Here is an 18596-nt window from a genome sequence, read left to right as displayed (position 1 = left end):
ATTCCCTCTTTATCTCTAAATCTCCCTTTCTTACTCTTTGTTTCTCTCTCCTCCAACATGAAACTGTTTGCTTACATAACCAAAGAATTTCTCCACAAACTGTCAGAAACCGTCTCAGGGAAGCTCATCTGCGTGCTCGTCCTCACCGGGATCTTGACTTGACTGCAGTTCGGCATCGTAACCGACTTCAGTGGGCAAATGCTCACATTCGATGTCCACTGGCACGCTGGAGAAGTGTGCTCTTCACGGACGAATCCCTGTTTCAACTGTACTGTGCAGATGGCAGACAGCGTGTATGGCGTTGTGTGAGCAAACGGTTTGCTGATGTCAACGTTGTGTACAGATTGCCCCTATGGTGGCAGGCATAAGCTATGGACAACGAACACAATTGCATTTTATCGATGGCAATTTGAATGCACAGAGATACCGTGACGAGATCCTGAGGCCCATTGTCGTGCCATTCATCTGCCGCCATCACCTCATGTTTCAGCATTATAATGAATGGCCCGATGTCGCAAGGATCTGCACACAGTTCCTGGAAGCTGAAAATGTCCCAGTTCTTCCATGGCCTGCATAATCACCAGACATGTCACCAATTGAGCAAGTTTGGGATGCTCTGGATCGATGTGTATGACAGCTTGTTCCAGTTCCCGCCAATACCCAGCAACTTCGCACATCCAACGAAGAGGAGTGGGACAACATTCCACAGGCCACAATCAACAGCCTGATCAACTCTATGCGATGGAGGTGTCGCACTGCACGAGGCAAATTCTTCTTCTACTTCTGTGGATTTTATATGGTGGTTGGCAACCAACTTTAAGGTGCATTACCGTCACCAACTGGACTCGAGTGTGGACCAGAGACAGGGAAGGTCTAAATCATTCCCAATAATTTTGTCTCCCTAAGGAAACTACATAAATAAATACTACATCCCCTGAAGATTTCTCCAGCAGGTAATTTAATCCTGGTTCTTCAACCGCATTACTCCTCAAATCTAATAACAATTGCTCCCTTTCTCTCACATATTTCTGGCACTGAAATACATGTTCCACTGTCTCCATCACCTCCTGACAATGATCACACCTCCCAGTCAGATGTTTCCCCACCACTTTCAATGTACTATTTAGCCTTGTGTGTCCCAGTCTCAGCCTTGTGTCTACAATTTCCTCCCTTCTTTCTTGGCCTGAGGACCTCCCCGCCGTCAACTTTCCTGGATCTTATACAGGTGTCTTCCCTTACTCTCCCTGTTCCACAAACATGAGCCAAATGGTAATCACACCAGATACTGACTCATTTTCTGATCCACACCCCTACTTTTTTTAAAGTAAAACTGACCATCCTACCAATCCTAGACTTTGGCGATGTCATTTACAAAATAGCCTCCAATACCCTACTCAACAAATTGGATGCAGTCTATCACAGTGCAATCCGTTTTGTCACCAAAGCCCCATATACTACCCACCATTGCGACCTGTACGCTCTCGTTGGCTGGCCCTCACTTCATACTCGTCGCCAAACCCACTGGCTCCATGTCATCTACAAGACCCTGCTAGGTAAAGTCCCCCCTTATCTCAGCTCGCTGGTCACCATAGCATCTCCCATCTGTACCTGTAGCACACGCTCCAGCAGGTATATCTCTCTAGTCACCCCCAAAACCAATTCTTTCTTTGGCCGCCTCTCCTTCCAGTTCTCTGCTGCCAATGACTGGAACGAACTACAAAAATCTCTGAAACTGGAAACACTTATCTCCCTCACTAGCTTTAAGCACCAACTGTCAGAGCAGCTCACAGATTACTGCATCTGTACATAGCCCACCTATAATTTAGCCCAAACAACTACCTCTTTCCCTACTGTATTTAATTAATTAATTTATTTTGCTCCTTTGCACCCCATAATTTTTGTTTCTACTTTGCACATTCTTCCATTGCAAATCTACCATTCTAGTGTTTTACTTGCTATATTGTATTTACTTTGCCACCATGGCCTTTTTTTGCCTTTACCTCCCTTATCTCACCTCATTTGCTCACATCGTATATAGACTTGTTTATACTGTATTATTGACTGTATTGTTTGTTTTACTCCATGTGTAAGTCTGTGTCGTTGTATGTGTCGAACTGCTTTGCTTTATCTTGGCCAGGTCGCAATTGTAAATGAGAACTTGTTCTCAACTTGCCTACCTGGTTAAATAAAGGTGAAATAAAAATAAAAAGGCACAGTATCAGTGACCAACAGATGCATTTCTCTATTACCAGTCATGTGAAATCCATAGATACATTTTTTTATAATAATACCATTTTTAAAAAATACATAGATTAGGGCCTAATGAATATATTTAAATTGACTGATATCCTTATTTGAACTGTATAGTTTCAGTATAGTTTTTGTTTTTCTAACGGGTTCATTCATTATTTTATTTCAGTTTATTGAATTGTTTTTTAAAAGATATCGTTTTATATTTAGTTTCACTTTTAGTTTACTGTAATAACTGACTCAAGTATGCTTGGTTTCCTCAGAGTTCATTGAAATGCAGTAGTACAGCTGTAGACATCCTCAGACAGAAGCCCTGGTTTTCTGACACTCAAATTATGTAGTTAATAGCATATATTTAGTACATTGATGAGGTGCTTGAAAAACGTCCCTGCCTCTACCCCTATACATGTTCATTCTAATTTGACAGACCTGACAATGCTTTCTGTGCAGTTGTAGGCTACCTGCGTTTGAGTGCCTCCCTCCAAATAGGCATACCCCTCCCCCTTGCTACTTTAGGAACTTGCACCCATTCATTCTGATTCATTAACATTCCTGCCACAGATTTCCACAAAGAACCGGAGTGGACGACAGAACAACAGGCACAGAAAAGAGGTAATGAAATATAGTGGACTGGACTAGAACAAGTTGATGAACAGAACATCACCGGCTGTTACGGTGTTGCAATAGAGATGCACACACACTATGATCTAAAGGTATGGTGCATCTCATGCCTCCAGCTTTTACTAGCCTACTGCATTTTAATGCGTTGTCAAATTAACTCAAATTGACTAATAGATCTACCTATTTCAACTAAATGTTGAATAAAACACATTCAGTCTGTATCAGTATTGAACTGAGATGGTTATCTTTTGTTTTTAAACATTGGTAAATTGAGGAGAACATGTGAAATGTGCTGTGTGGACTGTGGTTATGATACAGTAGGTCACATTCTAACTAGCACATCAAAAAAACTTCTGAATCACATTACTCATTGCAGGGTTCACCACAGAAATAGCTAAATAGTAGGCTATGATTTCTGTCACTTACTTTTGTATGGCATTTTATTACCGTTTTTATGTCATCATGAGTGGGTTTAATTTAGTATTTTTAAAGCATTCCAAATGTTAAAATCCAGGACAGTCGAGGCACATTTCATTTGATTTCAAGTGCTCATATTTAAAAGGGCAACAATTAGGTTAGATCCATGATTCAATTGCAACAGTCTTTGTAGACAGGTAGATGATAAAAACATGTTGGAATCTTGGCTCAAATAAAATAATCTTCCCCTTATCTGTTCTGATCAGTAAGCTTCCCTTATTTCCGTGTCGGCTAGTTTACCATGCTTACCTGTGCATGGAACAAAGAATGCTTACTATGTAACTGCCAAGTCGTAGTGCTTGATGTGTGGCAAGGTGTACATCATGCTTTCTCACACTGGTAACACTGCTGACAACATAACTTAATATTGTTAGGAGTAAATGTAAATGAGATGTTTCGTCTAACAAATATGGATATTGTTTTAGGACCACACACGTTTAAAGGAATGTTTTTGATGCTGTTGCCATCTTCCTGTTCATTGTCGGAGGTTTTGTATTCTATGTTTTTATGTATTCTTATTGTAATGGGGTAATTGAACATCACTAAAGTTCGCATTTAGTTTAGACTGATCAACACAATGTTTAGCATATTCAGATTTTCTCTAATAAACATAACGTGTTCTATTTGTAACACTCAAGGGCTGTGTTTAGACAGGCAGACAAATTCAGATCTTTTTTCCACTAATTGGTCTTTTGAACAATCACATCGGATCTTTTTCAGAGCTGATCTGATTGTTCAAAATACCAATTAGTGAAAAAAGATCCGAATTGGACGGCCGGTGTAAACACAGTTAAGGTGTGAGTTGATGGTTACTCGACTTGAAGCAGAATGTTATGGATTATTCTCATATCTGCTGATAGTGATTGATGCCAGACTGGGTGTACAAGGACACACAGATTATTCGCTGTTGTGTTGCATTGATGACATTCTGTGAACACTGATTCTGTAGCAACTGACAAAGTCTCTTTTTCAAGAAAGCCCTGGGCAAGAGGTGGTGGATTTAAGGGAGTTCCCCCCACCATCCTGAAATTCAATTTTGTACATACATTTTTTGTCTCTTCAGTTGTAACCTAGTCATCTTACATTTCACAATGGCAAGGCATCTGGTTTCGTGCGGTAAAATCTATTCATATTTCTTCGAGTTTCAATTATTGCCGACCTGCTCAGACGTGCCCCTGTGTCATCATAAGGTTCACATGAGCCTGACCGGAGGGCTTTCCACAGCACAGAATACCTTCACACTGCATGTGCCCCTCTCTTTGAAGTCTAACTTCATGGATTAACAGCTCATGCTTTAAATATTTTTTGATCAATAGATGGTCTAATGTCAATTTGCTTTACAATGTTGTAGAACGATTTAGAAATTCACTGACTCAGGTAGAATAGCTAAGAGTCTGTAACTTGAAATGTGTATTTCACCATTTTGTTGTTCTTTAGGAACTGGGCACCCTGCCCTAGTTTCTTATCAACACCCCAGTAAAGAGAATAACAGCATGGATCTGCCTCAGCCTGTTCAACCATCTTTTAACCCTCTTTACAAATAACATTTTAATATTGTGAAGCTTTATGTCTTGGTTTGGTAAAACCAGGTTGCCAGTCCCCCATACTAAACCCCTGGTTGAAGTCTCCCCACTGCAACCCCCTAGTGACAATGTACCCCCTCCTCCTCCTTCCTCTCCATCCCTGCTCCCACCCTGTGTATGGATGTGCCTGTCACTGTCAGTTCTCCCGTATTGTATTGGAACGGAGGGTCTTATGGCGCGACTTCACTCTGAGGCCTCTTACAGAACCCCACAGGGTCGGCCATTGTCAGCTCTGTCAGCAGCCAGCCAGGCCGGCCCCCAACATAGAAGCTCTATTCAGGGATGTATTGAACAGGGATGGCCCTAATACTCACAGATATTCCCTCTTTATCCCTCACTCTCCCGTCCTTATTCTTTTCGTCTCTCTCTCTCCTCCTACACTGTGTAGGTTTAGAGTGGTGAGTCAGCCCTCAGCAGAGTGGAACCCCTCTCCTCACATACAGAGCACAGAGCTGCCAGACAAGGTGTTCTCCAGGAGTGTTGCCCACCCCCCACACACCCCACCGCTCTATCCAAACCCTCTAGGACAGACTGGAGGAGTGGATCCCCACTCCTCTGGACAGGACCTCATTTTTGTTTACTGTGAATGAAGAGATAAGGTGATGATGTCAGAGGACAGCTGTTGCCGAATATGCTGCAGGGGGGTGTATAGCTGCTACTGGAGGCACCCCAGTGAGAGGGCACGAAAAGTGAGTACTGTATGCCTAGAATTGTATTGTGTGTAGAATATACTGTAACTTCAGGACATTCATTAAGACAATTATGATTTTTGGCACCAACTTCTCACTATCCTCACCTTTTGGTTTATGTACATTTTACATTTGACATTTGAATAATTTAGCAGATACTCTTATCCAGAGCGACCTATAATCAGTGTATTACTATGTACTGTAATTCCATGTAGCTCAAATGTTGTTTTAGTGACTTCTCTCAGGTCAGAGCTACAGTTGGTCTTCAAGGAAATGTTCACACTGCTTTGATATGTGTTGCAATAAAAATCATCATCGTCATCGTCACCCAGCAGCAGCAGTCACTGAGACACTGCCAAGGAAATTCAGCTTTGAATTTGCTTGCGCCTTCTCTACAGTTCAATTTCTTGTACCTGCATTACCGTGATTATAATGGATTAACATTCCATTGGACAGCATTCAGTGGAAGCGTGAGGATTTTTCCCCTTTTATAAACTCATTGTGGTTGTATAATCGGAAGCCTTTATTCCTAGGCCAGTGAGATGTGGATGGATGTTATTGGAGAGGCATCCATTCATTCAGACCTGTTGTGTAAATAAGGGCAGGATAATTGGGAGGGAGATTGCGATGCAGAGTAGAGCATGTACATGTGTGCAAGGACTACTTTCTGAACTGAACAAACAAGCTCCTACTGGCTGGGTAAAATCTTATCTGGGATAGATCAAGTGCTGAAAAAAAGTACCCAAATGTCATACTGGAATAAAAGTAAAGATACCTGAATAGAAAATGACTTGAGTAAAAGTTGGAGTCACCCAGGAAAATACTACTTGAGTAAAAGTAAATGTAATTGCTAAAGTATACTTAAGTATCAAAAGTAAAAGTATAAATCATTTCACATTCCTTATATTAAGCAAACCAGACAGCACCATTTACTTTTTCTTTTAAAATGTACGGATATCTCGGGGCACACTCCAACACTCAGATATAATTTAAAAACAAAGCATTTGTGTTTATTGAGTCCGCCACATCAGAGGCAATAGGGATGATAGGGAAAGTTCTCTTGATAAGTCCCTGAAGTGGACCATTTTCCAGTCAAAATGTAATAAGTACTTTTGGGTGTCAGGGAAAATGTATGGAGTAAAATGTACATCATTTTCTTTAGGAATGTAATGAATTAAAAGTAAAAGTTGGCAAAAATATAAATAATAAACTACAGATACCCCCCAAAAATGACTCAAGTGACTTTTTATCGTATTTTTACGTAAGTACTTTACACCACTGGACAGAAGTGAAAAGGGGACAAACCATTAGTGTCTTAGGTGTCTTATGTGTGTGTGTGGGTGTGTGTGTGGGGGGGGTTGTTTGGACACAATTAAGGGTGTGTGGATGCTGTTGTTTTTGATTCCTTTTATGGATGAATGGAATAGCAGGCGAAACCAAACATGAAGAGGCATTGGAGAGGCTCCAACAGCCCTGAGGGAGCTAACCGCTGAGCCGTTCAGACTTCACACACACACACACACACACACACACACACACACACACACACACACACACACACACACACACAAACACACACTTACATGCACATAAACACACACACACACACACACTTACATGCACACACCAATGCACATGCACACACAACACACTTGTTGATCAGAAGTGCAATAACACTTAGAGAATATGTATTTGTAAAACATAGCTAGGGGTTATATGTACACGATTATTTTAATCATTTTCAAATGAACCCCGGAGATCAATCAAATTCATTGGATGCAAGTCCTGCAAACAGTTTCTGACTGTTGAAACAACCCATTTGCATACTTTTTATTTCATCCTGGAAGTTAAATGTCTTCCTGACAAAGAAGTTTAGTAATGAGATCTTCCAATGTCAGTGGAAATGAGAACAGGTTTAGGGCTCCAGGAGTAATTGTTGACTCTCCTTGCTACAGTGCTCCTGCTGCAGGTTGTCAGTCCTTACCGCTGTGTCCCTCCTCACTCTGTTCTGGATGTACGTCTGTCTGATGGCCTTCAATGACCGCGAGGATGTTAACTGGTGAGCTTGGTCATACACTCTGTGTGTGCATGTGTGCACATACAGCTGCAGACACAAACGCAAACAAACACACACAAAACACACACACGCACACACTGACAGCGATGGACTCAAAACCCTGTGATCTGCCCTCAATTGTCCCGTACCAGGAAGGCCTTTTCCATTCTGAAACTGTGGGTGAACTGGTTCATGGTGCTAATCATCATCTCTGCTGTATTGACCATCTACTGCACCCTATTACTGGTGAGAGACACAATTCACACACCTGTCAATGTATTTACGGTATGTCGTTGACATCAGCTGAGTTGTAATGACTGTACAATTGCAGGTCTTTGCGCTGTTCCAACTTGCCTTGAAAGAGCCTTTGGACTTACACTGTCTGCACAAGGTATTAGGAACATTCTTTGTTTCCGAGAATGTTTCCCTTTACATGTTATTTAAGAAGTGCACAGCTATAGTGGCATAACATGAATGGCAATGGCATGGCTGATTTAACAATCGTAAGTCACTTCAGGTGTAGCTTAAGTATTGACATGTGTTGACTGCGTTATATTGTGTTGTGGTTTACTCTGCCCAGTTGTTCCTGTTTTTAGGTGTGGTCTTCATCACCCTGGGCATCGCTGGAATAAGTCTACAGTGGAAAGAAGAGTGGCACACTGTTCTTCTGTCACTGCAGGTATAGTAGGGCCAGTGTACAGCACCATGGAACTGTCTGTTAAGTGTGTGTGGTGTGTGTGTGTGTGTGTGTGTGTGTGTGTGTGTGATTGTTCGCGCTAGAGTGAGGTGTGGAGTAAGCCTGTGTGTTTAGGGTCAGTGCTTTGCCAGCAGTATGCAGCTCCCTGCTGTGTGTAATACACTGTATGTAACATTGATCTCTCTCAGGCCACGGCTCCATTCTTACAGATGGGAGGGGTTGGAGCCCTGACCCTGGTCAGCTGGCTGGTGTTCCAGGGCTTCCATAGATCCCGCAGAGTAGGTCAGTGCTGAAATTGTCCAATGAAAATACACAAATACTCAGCGTGACATCAATAATATGAGACATACAGTACACACCTATAGATATGAATTCAATATTGATAGAATATAATTGAGTTCTGTGAACCCTGGAACAATTTCAAATCCGTTGACTGTCTTCTTTCCTTGCCTTTTTGCATTCACAACAATAGTTAAAGTATGACTGATTCGTTCGTTAATCTGTGTCTGTCAGCCTCTAAGATCTTCATCATGGTAGTGTTTGCTGGCGTGTCAGTGGCAATATTCCTCAGCCCACTCCTCATCCAATCCCCTTGTCTGGTGGACGAGAAACAGCTGCCCCCTAAACCTGCCCTCTTTGGTCATCGCGGAGCACCAATGGTGAGGAAGTGCCCACTTAATTAATCATACTGTGGTTCTATGGTCGCAATATTAAAGTGCTAAGCTGGGAAATGCTAAGCACCTAAAGGTGATTGGCTACCGTAGTCATACAGTGGATACGACTTGATTACAGAGCTAGAAGACCATCATCCAAAAATGGCTTATGTGTTACACTTTTACTGTTGACATAAATTCCATAATCATCCTTTATGATTCAGTATATATATATATGAACCAGAGGGCTGAAGCTTGAATTGCTGTCCAGTCATGTGATGGCACCACAAGGCATGTTGCTCTGCCCCCATTACCTTGCTCCAGTCCTCTCCACTATCGCCACCGTAGGCCCACTCAGCTCAGCTGTGACATATGCAGCATGGCTCAGTGTTCACACAGAGTCAGGGTAGTCACCGGAGTGTTTCTCACCCATCTGTCCTCTCTCTCTGTGTTTTCAGCTGGCCCCAGAGAACACCATGATGTCGTTCAGGAGGAGTGTGGGGTGCAACGTGACCGCCTTTGAGACGGACGTGCAGCTCAGGTACCCGGGGGACTAGGGCGGCTTCCTGTACATAGACGTGGCAGAGACGGATCAAAAGTGCACTGCTGTTTCAAATTGTTTTCAGTTTAATAATAAGGATGCATGGGATTTATATAGCGCTTTTCAAAGACCCAAAGAGGCAGTTTAATGACTTTTCTTTCTCCTCCAGTAAGGACAGAGTTCCTTACCTGATGCACGACAACGGCAACCATTTCCTGAGGAGGACTACAGATGTTCTACAGAAGTTCCCTGGGAAAGACTTGAACCACAGCACAAACCTCACCTGGGAGGATCTACAGGAATTAAACACTGGTGATTGGTTCCTGAAGGTAAGGGTGATATCCAATTTCATCAGCCTCCCTTGTATTTTGTAGTGGGGCGGCAGGTAGCCTTGAGGTCAAAGCGTTGGGCCAGTAACCGAAAGAGATCGCTGGTTTGAATACCGGAGCCTACAGGATAAGAAATGTGCCCCTGAGCAAGGCAGATACACTAATTGCTCCAGGGATGCTGTACAATGGTGACCCTGGCTGTGACCCCAATCCCTGCAGATGTCTCAAGGGGGAGTTGGGATATTAAAGAAACACATTTCCATTATACAGTATAAGCACCCCCCAAATTATTATTAGTTGGAAATCATTTCCGCTTAGTTGAACTATACCAACTCATTGCCTAGGGGCGTCAGGTAGCCTAGTGTTTAGAGCGTTGGGCGAGTAACCGAAAGGTTGCTCGATCGAATCCCCGAGCTGACGAGGTAAAAATCTGTTGTTCTGCCCCTGAACAAGGCAGTTAACCCACTGTTCCTAGGCCATCATTGTAAATAAGAATTTGTTCTTAACAGACTTGCCTAGTTAAATAAAGGTTAAATAAAAAATAATTGACAGAATGACATATGTACTATGGGTATCTCACTTTCAGACAGATCCATTCCGTTCAGTGTCCCAGCTCTCAGAACAGGAGAAGAAGACAGCTGGGAACCAGAGTGTTCCCTCCCTTCTGCAGCTGCTTCACCTGGCCAAGACTCATAACACCTCTGTCATCTTTGACTTGAAGAATGACAACAACAATGACACTAATGACACTGTGAAAACCATCCTCGACTCTGGCATCCCCCACGACAAGGTTAGGGGAATGTCTCAGTGTCACTACTTCACCAGTTCTGTGTAGTTATACTCTTATTACAGTTGTTTGACAGTGTGTTTCTCCTCTCTCTAGATCCTCTGGCTTCCCCCCACACATAGGGAGGATGTGAAGAAGGTTGCACCAGGGTTCAAACAGGTTTACAACAATGTGCTTGATATGAACCGTGATGGAGCAGATCATCTGAATGTCAAGTACAGTGCGTTGAGCTTCGCAGAGATCGGGTCAGTAGCCTACCTCAAAGCGCCCACGCTTTTCTCAGAGCTGTGGCCAAATAAACCTTCATTCCAAAACCACATTCTACCTGTCTGTGCTGACAGCTGCAGGTGTACTGGTTTCATAATTACAAGTGTTTATGTTGGCGTGCTGAGACAAGGAAATGGCACTATCTTAGACTGAGATACACACAATGCCTCAGGGGGGAATGAGATTCAAATCATGTTTTCGCACAGGTGGATCTCGAATGGCTGAGAGCCCAGTAGTGAAAGTTCCTCATGGGATGATTAGTTTCTGTTGATTTAGTGAAATGAATGGGAAAGTGTTGTCTGAACAAGCATGATGTTTCCTTTAATAGTATGACACCTTACAGTATGATTAACCACTCCTGTCTGTAGTCTTTAACAGGTGTCATGTTTGCTGAAGTAACGCTGTCTAAGCTGAACGCCTACTACTGATTATATGTTGCTGATCTGAGCCATCTCTTTCACCTAATCTTTTCATTCGCTACTGAATTTGTGTTTGTGTGTGTTTGTGTGAGACAGGGAGCTTCGGAACAGGAACGTTTCGGTGAACCTGTGGGTGGTGAATGAACCATGGCTCTTCTCTTTAATGTGGTGCTCGGGGGCCAGCTCTGTGACCACCAACGCCTGCTCTGTCCTACAGGACAAGAACCAGCCTGACTGGACAATGGTGAGGGACCAACATCAAACCCCATTTTCTTCACTCTCTCATAGTCACTCCCTCTTCAAAGGTCAAACAGATCACCCCACCCAGACATTGTAATTCTCCCAAAGTCAACGTTGCTTTTAAACATTAGTTAACATATACAGTTGAAGTCGGAAGTTTACATACACTTAGGTTGGTCAGAAGTTTACATACACTACTTTGTGCATCACACAAGTAATTTTTCAAACAATTGTTTGCAGACAGATTATTTCACTTATAATTCACTGTATCACAATTCCAGTGGGTCAGAGGTTTATATACACTAAGTTGACTGTGCCTTTAAACAGCTTGGAAAATTCCAGAAAATGATGTCATGGCTTTAGAAGCTTCTGATAGGCTAATTGGCATCATTTGAGTCAATTGGAGGTGTACCTGTAGATGTATTTCAAGGCCTACCTTCCAACTCACTGCCTCTTTGCTTGATATTATGGGAAAATCAAAAGAAATCAGCCAAGACCTCAGAAAAAAAATTGTAAGACCTCCACAAATCTGGTTCATCCTTGGGAGTAATTTCCAAATGCCTGAAGGTACCACATTCATCTGTACAAACAATAGTACGCAAGTATAAACCCATTGGACCACGCAGCTGTCATACCGCTCGGGGAGGAGATGCGTTCTGTCTCCTAGAGATGAACATACTTTGGTGCAAAAAGTGCAAATCAATCCCAGAACAACAGCAAAGGACCTTGTGAAGATGCTGGATGCAACAGGTACAAAAGTATCTACGTATATCCATAGTAAAACATGTCCTATATTGACATAACCTGAAAGGCCGCTCAGCTAGGATGAAGCCACTGCTCCAAAACCGTCAGACTACGTTTGCAACTGCACATGGGGACAAAGATCGTACTTTTTGGAGGAATGTCCTCTGGTCTGATGAAACAAAAATAGAACTGTTTGGCCCTAATGACCATCGTTATGTTTGGAGAAAAAAGGGGGAGGCTTGCAAGTCGAAGAACACCATCGCAACTCTGAAGCACGGGGGTGGCAGCATCATGTTGTGGGGGTGCTTTGCTGCAGGAGGGACTGGTGCACTTCACAAAATAGATGGCATCATGAGGGAGGAAATTATGTGGATATATTGATGCAACATCTCAAGACATCAGTCTAAAGCTTGGTCGCAAATGGGTCTTCCAAATGGACAATGACCCCAAGCATACTTCCAAAGTTGTGGCAAAATGGCTTAAGGACAACAAAGTCAAGGTATTGGAGTGTCCATCACAAAGCCCTGACCTCAATCCTATAGAAAATGTGTGGGCAGAACTGAAAAACCGTGTGCGAGCAAGGAGGCCTACAAACCTGATTCAGGTACATCGACTCTGTCAGGAGGATTGGCCAAAATTCACCCAACTTATTGTGGGAAGCTTGTGGAAGGCTTACCGAAACGCTTGACCCAAGTTAAACAATTTAAAGGTAATGCTACCAAATACTAATTGAGTGTATGTAAACTTCTGACCCACTGGGAATGTGATGAAATAAATAAAAGCTGAAATGTATATGTAAAATTCTGACTTCAACTGTATCATGATATCCATGTGTAGAATTGAACTCGACATTTTCTTACATGTTTTTCATCTTGTGCGCCATCTATGGGTTGTATAAATGTACCTACTCGGTTTGCTGGTACGTATTTTATGTGTGTCTGTGTGTGTTTCAGGGACGTGATACATACAGATGTATATGGATCACATTGGACCTGGGGTCATTGCTCATAATGTTCGCACTCTTCATCTTAAAGAGGTGAGTAGCACACTAGTATTGCTTGTAAAAGACAATGGAAACAGTCTGGAATTTTAGGACTTGATTTGTTCCCTTTAGTTTTCTACTTTGAAAAAGGTGCTGTCTCAGTCATGCTAAAGATGGGTTTTGCTAGTAGACATTGATGATCAATATAATCAACATGAAAAAATTCAAAGTGATTTCCCTTTTTAGCAATGTTTACTGTTTTCTGTACGGTACTAACTACTAAGATAATTGCTATCTGCAATGCCTTCAGAAAGTATTCATACCCCTTGATTTATTCCACATTTTGTTGTGTTACAGCCTGAATTTGATTATTATTTTTTTATCACCCATCTACACACAATAACCCATAATGACAAAACATGTTTTTTTAAATGGTTGCACATTTATAGAAACTGAAATACAGAATAATCTAATATACATAAGTATTTATACCCCTGAGTCAATACTTTGTAGAAGAACCTTTGGCAGCGATTACAGCTGTGAGTCTTTCTGGGTCTCTAAGAGCTTTCCACACCTGCATTGTGCAACATTTGCCCATTATTCCTTTCAAAATTCTTCAAGCTCTTTTAAATTGGTTGTTGATCATTGCTAGACAACAATTTTCAGGTCTTGCCAACTTTAATTCGGGCCACTCATGAAAATTCACTTTGTTCTTGGTAAGCAACTCCAGTGTAGATGTTGTCCTTGTGTTTTAGGTTATTGTTATACTGAATGGTGAATTCATCTCCCAGTGTCGGGTGTAAAGCAGACTGAACCAGGTTTTCCTGAAGGATTTTTCCTGTACTTAGCTCCATTCGGTTAATTTTTTATCCTGAAACTCCTCAGCCACCACTATGCTTGAAAATATGAAGAGTGGTAATCAGCAATATGTTGTATTGGATTTGCCCCAAACATGACACTTTGTACTCAGGACAAAAAGTAAATTGCATTTTTGCAGTATTATTTTAATGCCTTGTTGCAAACAGGATGCATGTTTTGGAATATTTCTTATTATGTACTTTTCACTCTGTCAATTAGGTTAGTATTGTGGAGTAACTACAATGTTGTTGATCCATCCTCAATTTTCCTATCACTGTTTTAAAGTCACCATTGGCCTCATGGTGAAATCCCTGAGTGGTTTCCTTCCTCTCAGGCAACTGAGTTAGGTGTAATTATTAACTTCACCATGCTCAAAGGGATGATCAGTGTCTGTTTTTTATTTTTTAAATTTCCCGTCTATCAGTAGGTGCCCTTCTTTGTGAGGCATTGGAAAACCTGGTCTTTGGTTGAATCTTTGTTTGTAATTCACTGCTTGACTGAGGGACTTTACAATTATCTGTATGTGTAGGGTACAGAGATGAGGTTGTCATTCAAAAATAATTATAAACACAATTATTGAACACAGATTGAGGGCATGCAACTTATTATGAAACTGGTTAAGTACATTTTTAAATTTTGAATACTTATTGACTCAATACATTTCAGTTTGAAAGTATTAATTTGTAAAAACAAACGAACAAAAAAATCCACTTTGACATTATGGGGTATTGTGTGTAGGCCAGTGATTTAAAAAAAATAATCTAAACGTAATCCATTTTAAATTCAGGCTGTAACACAACAAAATGTAAGGGGTGTGAATACATTCTGAAGGCACTGTATGTATCTTGAATTATGAATGGGACTGATAAAGAAGGATTATACCATGCTCTCTTACCATAATACATTTCATTCTTGTGTTGGTGTAAATAATTTAATTTGTAGTGTTTCGGTTGCATTAATGACATGCAAAGAAAATAACTGCTGTATTTATGCTTATGATCTTATAAACTAGGACACAAGAGCATCATATAAAGAGACATTCTATAATGAGGAAGTGGAATAATGGTTTGTGTCTGATTATCTCTAGAAGAAGAGAGATGTACACATGTTCTGCTTTGGAATCAAGAGAGCTATCTTCCTTCTTACCATCTGAATAGTTCAGCTTGGATCCAGAAATCCATCCCACCCCACCCTACTGTCTGAATGGCTCAGTCTTGAATAAGGAAGTAATTAGGCTAATTGAAAAGACAGTATCTATAAAAATGTGTGGATCACATGCGTAAAGTATATTTTACATTCATTATGAGAATTTATGAGCAAAGGTGAAAATACCACATGTGTTGCCACAAGGATGGCCATTCAAGAAGTCATTTAATTGTCATTTTATTTCAATATATTTTAGATGCTTTTTGTGACCATTTGTAAATAGTGTTTTCCTATAGAAAATGTTTGCGTGACAGTGTATTTGTAAAAAAAAAATATTTATTTGTTCACTGTATACATTAAGTTTACATGAAGTCTTATTTGGAAACTACTGGTGTTGGGTTCACTAAATGTCAGCACTATTTCCACTGGGGCTTACATTCTGAATGAGAGATTTACAAAATGATCACAAATCATCTTATAGCCTATTTTTTTTAAATAAAATGTTATCTGGATTTGACACCTGTGTGTGAACGCGCCCGTGTTTACGCGCCTGTGCGTGAGTGAGTAGTTGTGTGCGTGAGAGACAGCGTGTGTTTCAGAAAATTACCTGTCATGATTTATTTGTCTGTGTGAATAAAAAAAATGGAATGTGTTGGGTTCAGTTGCTGCAGATGACTGGTCCTTGGCAATATGAAAGTCTCTTCTCCAACCATTAGATGGCAGGAGTAACCAGGTTTTTGTGCGATGGTCAAGTGTCAAACTATTGAATATTTTTGGTTGGCTATTTTAAAAAGTTGGAACTTAAAGTAATTGTTCCTAGGTGATACTGATGATAGTAATCGGGTTGGTGGTGGTGGATATGAAGATTATGATGATAATAATTAATAACAGTAATTCAGTTCATTTGTAAAGCACCTTTCTCACACCAAGGGGCAAAAAAAATAATATTTTTGAAATAATAATAAAAATGATAAAAACAATCCAGAACATAGAACGCAGGCAACAAACAAAGTTATATACAGGTGTCATCAGATCCGGAGGACATGAGAACAGAATTAGCAGAGATGAATGATGAAGATGATGGAAATTATGATTTTAGTCCATGAAAATGATCCCACAAAAACCTGGATGTATTTTTGAATGACAAGGAATGTGTCGGTGCTGGGCTGCCTATAGACCCACATCCCCATGGGTGGGCTACAGACTCATTCATATACAGTGATCACATGTTTAGGCGAGGGGCCGAGGCCGCGACAGTGGCGCATAAACACTTTCACTATTTCAACAGAATTCCCGGGAACTTCACATGAAAGAAATTCTTCTCGTGCCGAGTGCCCTGCTGCTGCTACGGTTAAAGTAACATTTCAGTGTAGAGCGAATTCGGGAGTGTCTGTTTTGGTGGTTGCGTTTATAACTGCGGGATTACAGTTGTTTTGGTGAAGAGTAACGGTACAACATTCAACGCCGAATTTCAACTTGTTACTTCTGGTTTGTGGGTTAGTTTTCGGCTTGCCTCGAAAAGTAGTTATCAAAATATTTTCTACCCACCATGGTCCACAAGTATGGTAAGTGCCTACATAATGTTTCTCAGGAATTTAGAGGAAAAGTTTTAAACTAAAAGTTTATTGGAGGCAGTTTTTAGAACGTTTAGGCTTATTCGCTGTTATAGTTGTTAAAGTAATGACACGTCGAAAATAGCAACTACAATGTAGGTTTTCCGTGGTTTTGCCACTGTGTTAACTATGAAGCATGAACAGAATGAACTAGTGCATTTTTGGAAGAAACTTGAAATCTTCTAAGCGAAAACAGGAAGTATGTTTCCATGAACTCATACATAGGCTACTGCCATGGAGCACTTTCACACTGCCAAGGGAAGTAATTCAGTTAACTCATAATAAACTTTGTGGTTGTAGTAAGGGAGGGTGGATCATCTCAATGCTGTTAATTAGGCTACCTACACCTCCCACCTGGCTTCAGAAAACAGCTGTGCACCCTCATGCAATGTAAACAGCAGGGGTACTCAAATACTATACTGAACAAAATTCAGAACGCAAAGTGTTGGTCCTATGTTTCATGAGCTGAAATAAAAGATCCCAGAAATGTTCCATATGCCCAAAAATATTATTTATTTTAAATTTTTTGCATAAATTTGTTTAGTGAGCATTTCTCCATTGGCAAAAAAAACCTTGTGGGCAATAAAAGGCCACTCTAAAATGTGCAGTTTTGTCACACAACACAATGACACCGATGTCTCAAGTTTTGAGGGAGCATGCAATTGGCATGCTGACTGCAGGTATGTCCGCCAGAGCTGTTGCCAGATAATTTAATGTTAATTTCTCTACCATAAGCTGCCTCTAATGTCATTTTGGAGAATTTGGCAGTACGTTCAACCAGCCTCATAACCACAGACCACGTTTAACCATGTGAGTCCAAAACCTCCATATCCGGCTTCTTCATCTGCGGGATCATCTGAGACCAGCCACCCGGACACCTGAGGAGCATTTTTGTCTGTAATAAAGCCCTTTTGTGGGCAAAAACTAATTCTGATTGGCTGGGCCTGGCTCCCCAGTGCGCCCTTGCTCAGTCATGTAAAATCCATAGATTAGGGCCTAATGAATTTATTTCAATTGACTGATTTCCTCAAATGAACTGCAACTGTAACTCAGTAAAATCGTGGAAGTTGTTGCATGTTGCGTTTATATTTTTGTTCAGTTCAGTATATTTGAGAAGGTCCGGTCACATACATGTCTTAAGTAGCTAAGGTCCGGATGGATAATGTCATTTATTGGCGTAGGTACAAACCCTCAGCACGCAACCCATGTGATCCCAAACTGTTCACATCCCTCTTGTTGGCAGAGGGAAAAATGTGCCGTTTTAAAGCTAATTTCCTGCAATTCTACATATTTTCCATGTGCTATGTTTCTTCATATGATACCAGGAGTTGAATCCTGACCAAATTCCCCAAATATCAATATATGTTGACCCACCTATTGAGTATAGCTGCTATACAGTATAGAGTATGGCTGGTATATAGTATAGAGTATGGCTGCTATACAGTATAGAGTATGGCTGCTATACAATATAGGGTATGGCTGCTATACAGTATAGGGTATGGCTGCTATACAGTATAGACTATGGCTGCTATACAGTATAGGGTATGGCTGCTTTTCAGTATAGAGTAGGCATACTATAATCTAGTTCTGATAGTACTCCCCTTTCCTGCCCATAGCAGCACTAAAAGGCAGACAAACTCTTGA

At 41.1% G+C, this 18596-nt stretch overlaps 2 protein-coding genes across 5 annotated transcripts in view; both read left to right on the top strand.

The window, feature by feature from the left end:
* The first annotated feature begins 2746 nt into the window (after positions 1-2746).
* LOC112256194 (glycerophosphoinositol inositolphosphodiesterase GDPD2) lies at positions 2747-16000 on the top strand. Of its 3 annotated transcripts, none has more exons than XM_024429266.2 (15): positions 2747-2862; positions 5320-5620; positions 7576-7679; positions 7829-7922; positions 8008-8067; positions 8257-8355; positions 8562-8655; positions 8887-9032; positions 9485-9567; positions 9737-9896; positions 10483-10686; positions 10780-10928; positions 11466-11613; positions 13307-13389; positions 15284-16000. In XM_024429266.2, exons 2-15 carry the CDS (start codon positions 5534-5536, stop codon positions 15348-15350), a joined length of 1578 nt encoding a protein of 525 aa, XP_024285034.1. In that variant the 5' UTR covers positions 2747-2862; positions 5320-5533; the 3' UTR covers positions 15351-16000. The 3 variants fall into 3 exon arrangements, with proteins under 3 accessions (XP_024285034.1, XP_024285032.1, XP_024285033.1); XM_024429264.2 differs by having other exon boundaries at positions 15281-16000; XM_024429265.2 differs by having other exon boundaries at positions 2787-2963; positions 15281-16000.
* Positions 16001-16550: 550 nt separating this feature from the next.
* The window catches only part of LOC112256195 (disks large homolog 3), a 128489-nt gene continuing 126443 nt past the window's right edge, over positions 16551-18596 (top strand). For both annotated transcript variants that reach the window (XM_042325719.1, XM_042325717.1), the window contains exon 1: positions 16551-16904. In XM_042325719.1, coding sequence (XP_042181653.1) covers positions 16889-16904 — 16 coding nt within the window. In that variant the 5' untranslated portion in view covers positions 16551-16888. The remainder of the gene's footprint in view (positions 16905-18596) is intronic.

The sequence above is a fragment of the Oncorhynchus tshawytscha genome, linkage group LG08 (genome assembly GCF_018296145.1).
Source record: "Oncorhynchus tshawytscha isolate Ot180627B linkage group LG08, Otsh_v2.0, whole genome shotgun sequence".
Classification (NCBI taxonomy): domain Eukaryota; kingdom Metazoa; phylum Chordata; class Actinopteri; order Salmoniformes; family Salmonidae; genus Oncorhynchus; species Oncorhynchus tshawytscha.
Note: the sequence above shows the minus strand (reverse complement) of the source record. Positions and strands in the feature narration are given on the sequence as shown.

Bases quoted from the DNA above. Each gene is read 5' to 3' on its own strand.
- LOC112256194 (XM_024429264.2), top strand. From the start codon at position 5,534: ATGATGTCAGAGGACAGCTGTTGCCGAATATGCTGCAGGGGGGTGTAT. The intron at 7,680-7,828 runs GTGAGCTTGGTC...GTCCCGTACCAG, and splicing joins GACCGCGAGGATGTTAACTG to GAAGGCCTTTTCCATTCTGA. The intron at 9,897-10,482 runs GTAAGGGTGATA...TCTCACTTTCAG, and splicing joins CTGGTGATTGGTTCCTGAAG to ACAGATCCATTCCGTTCAGT.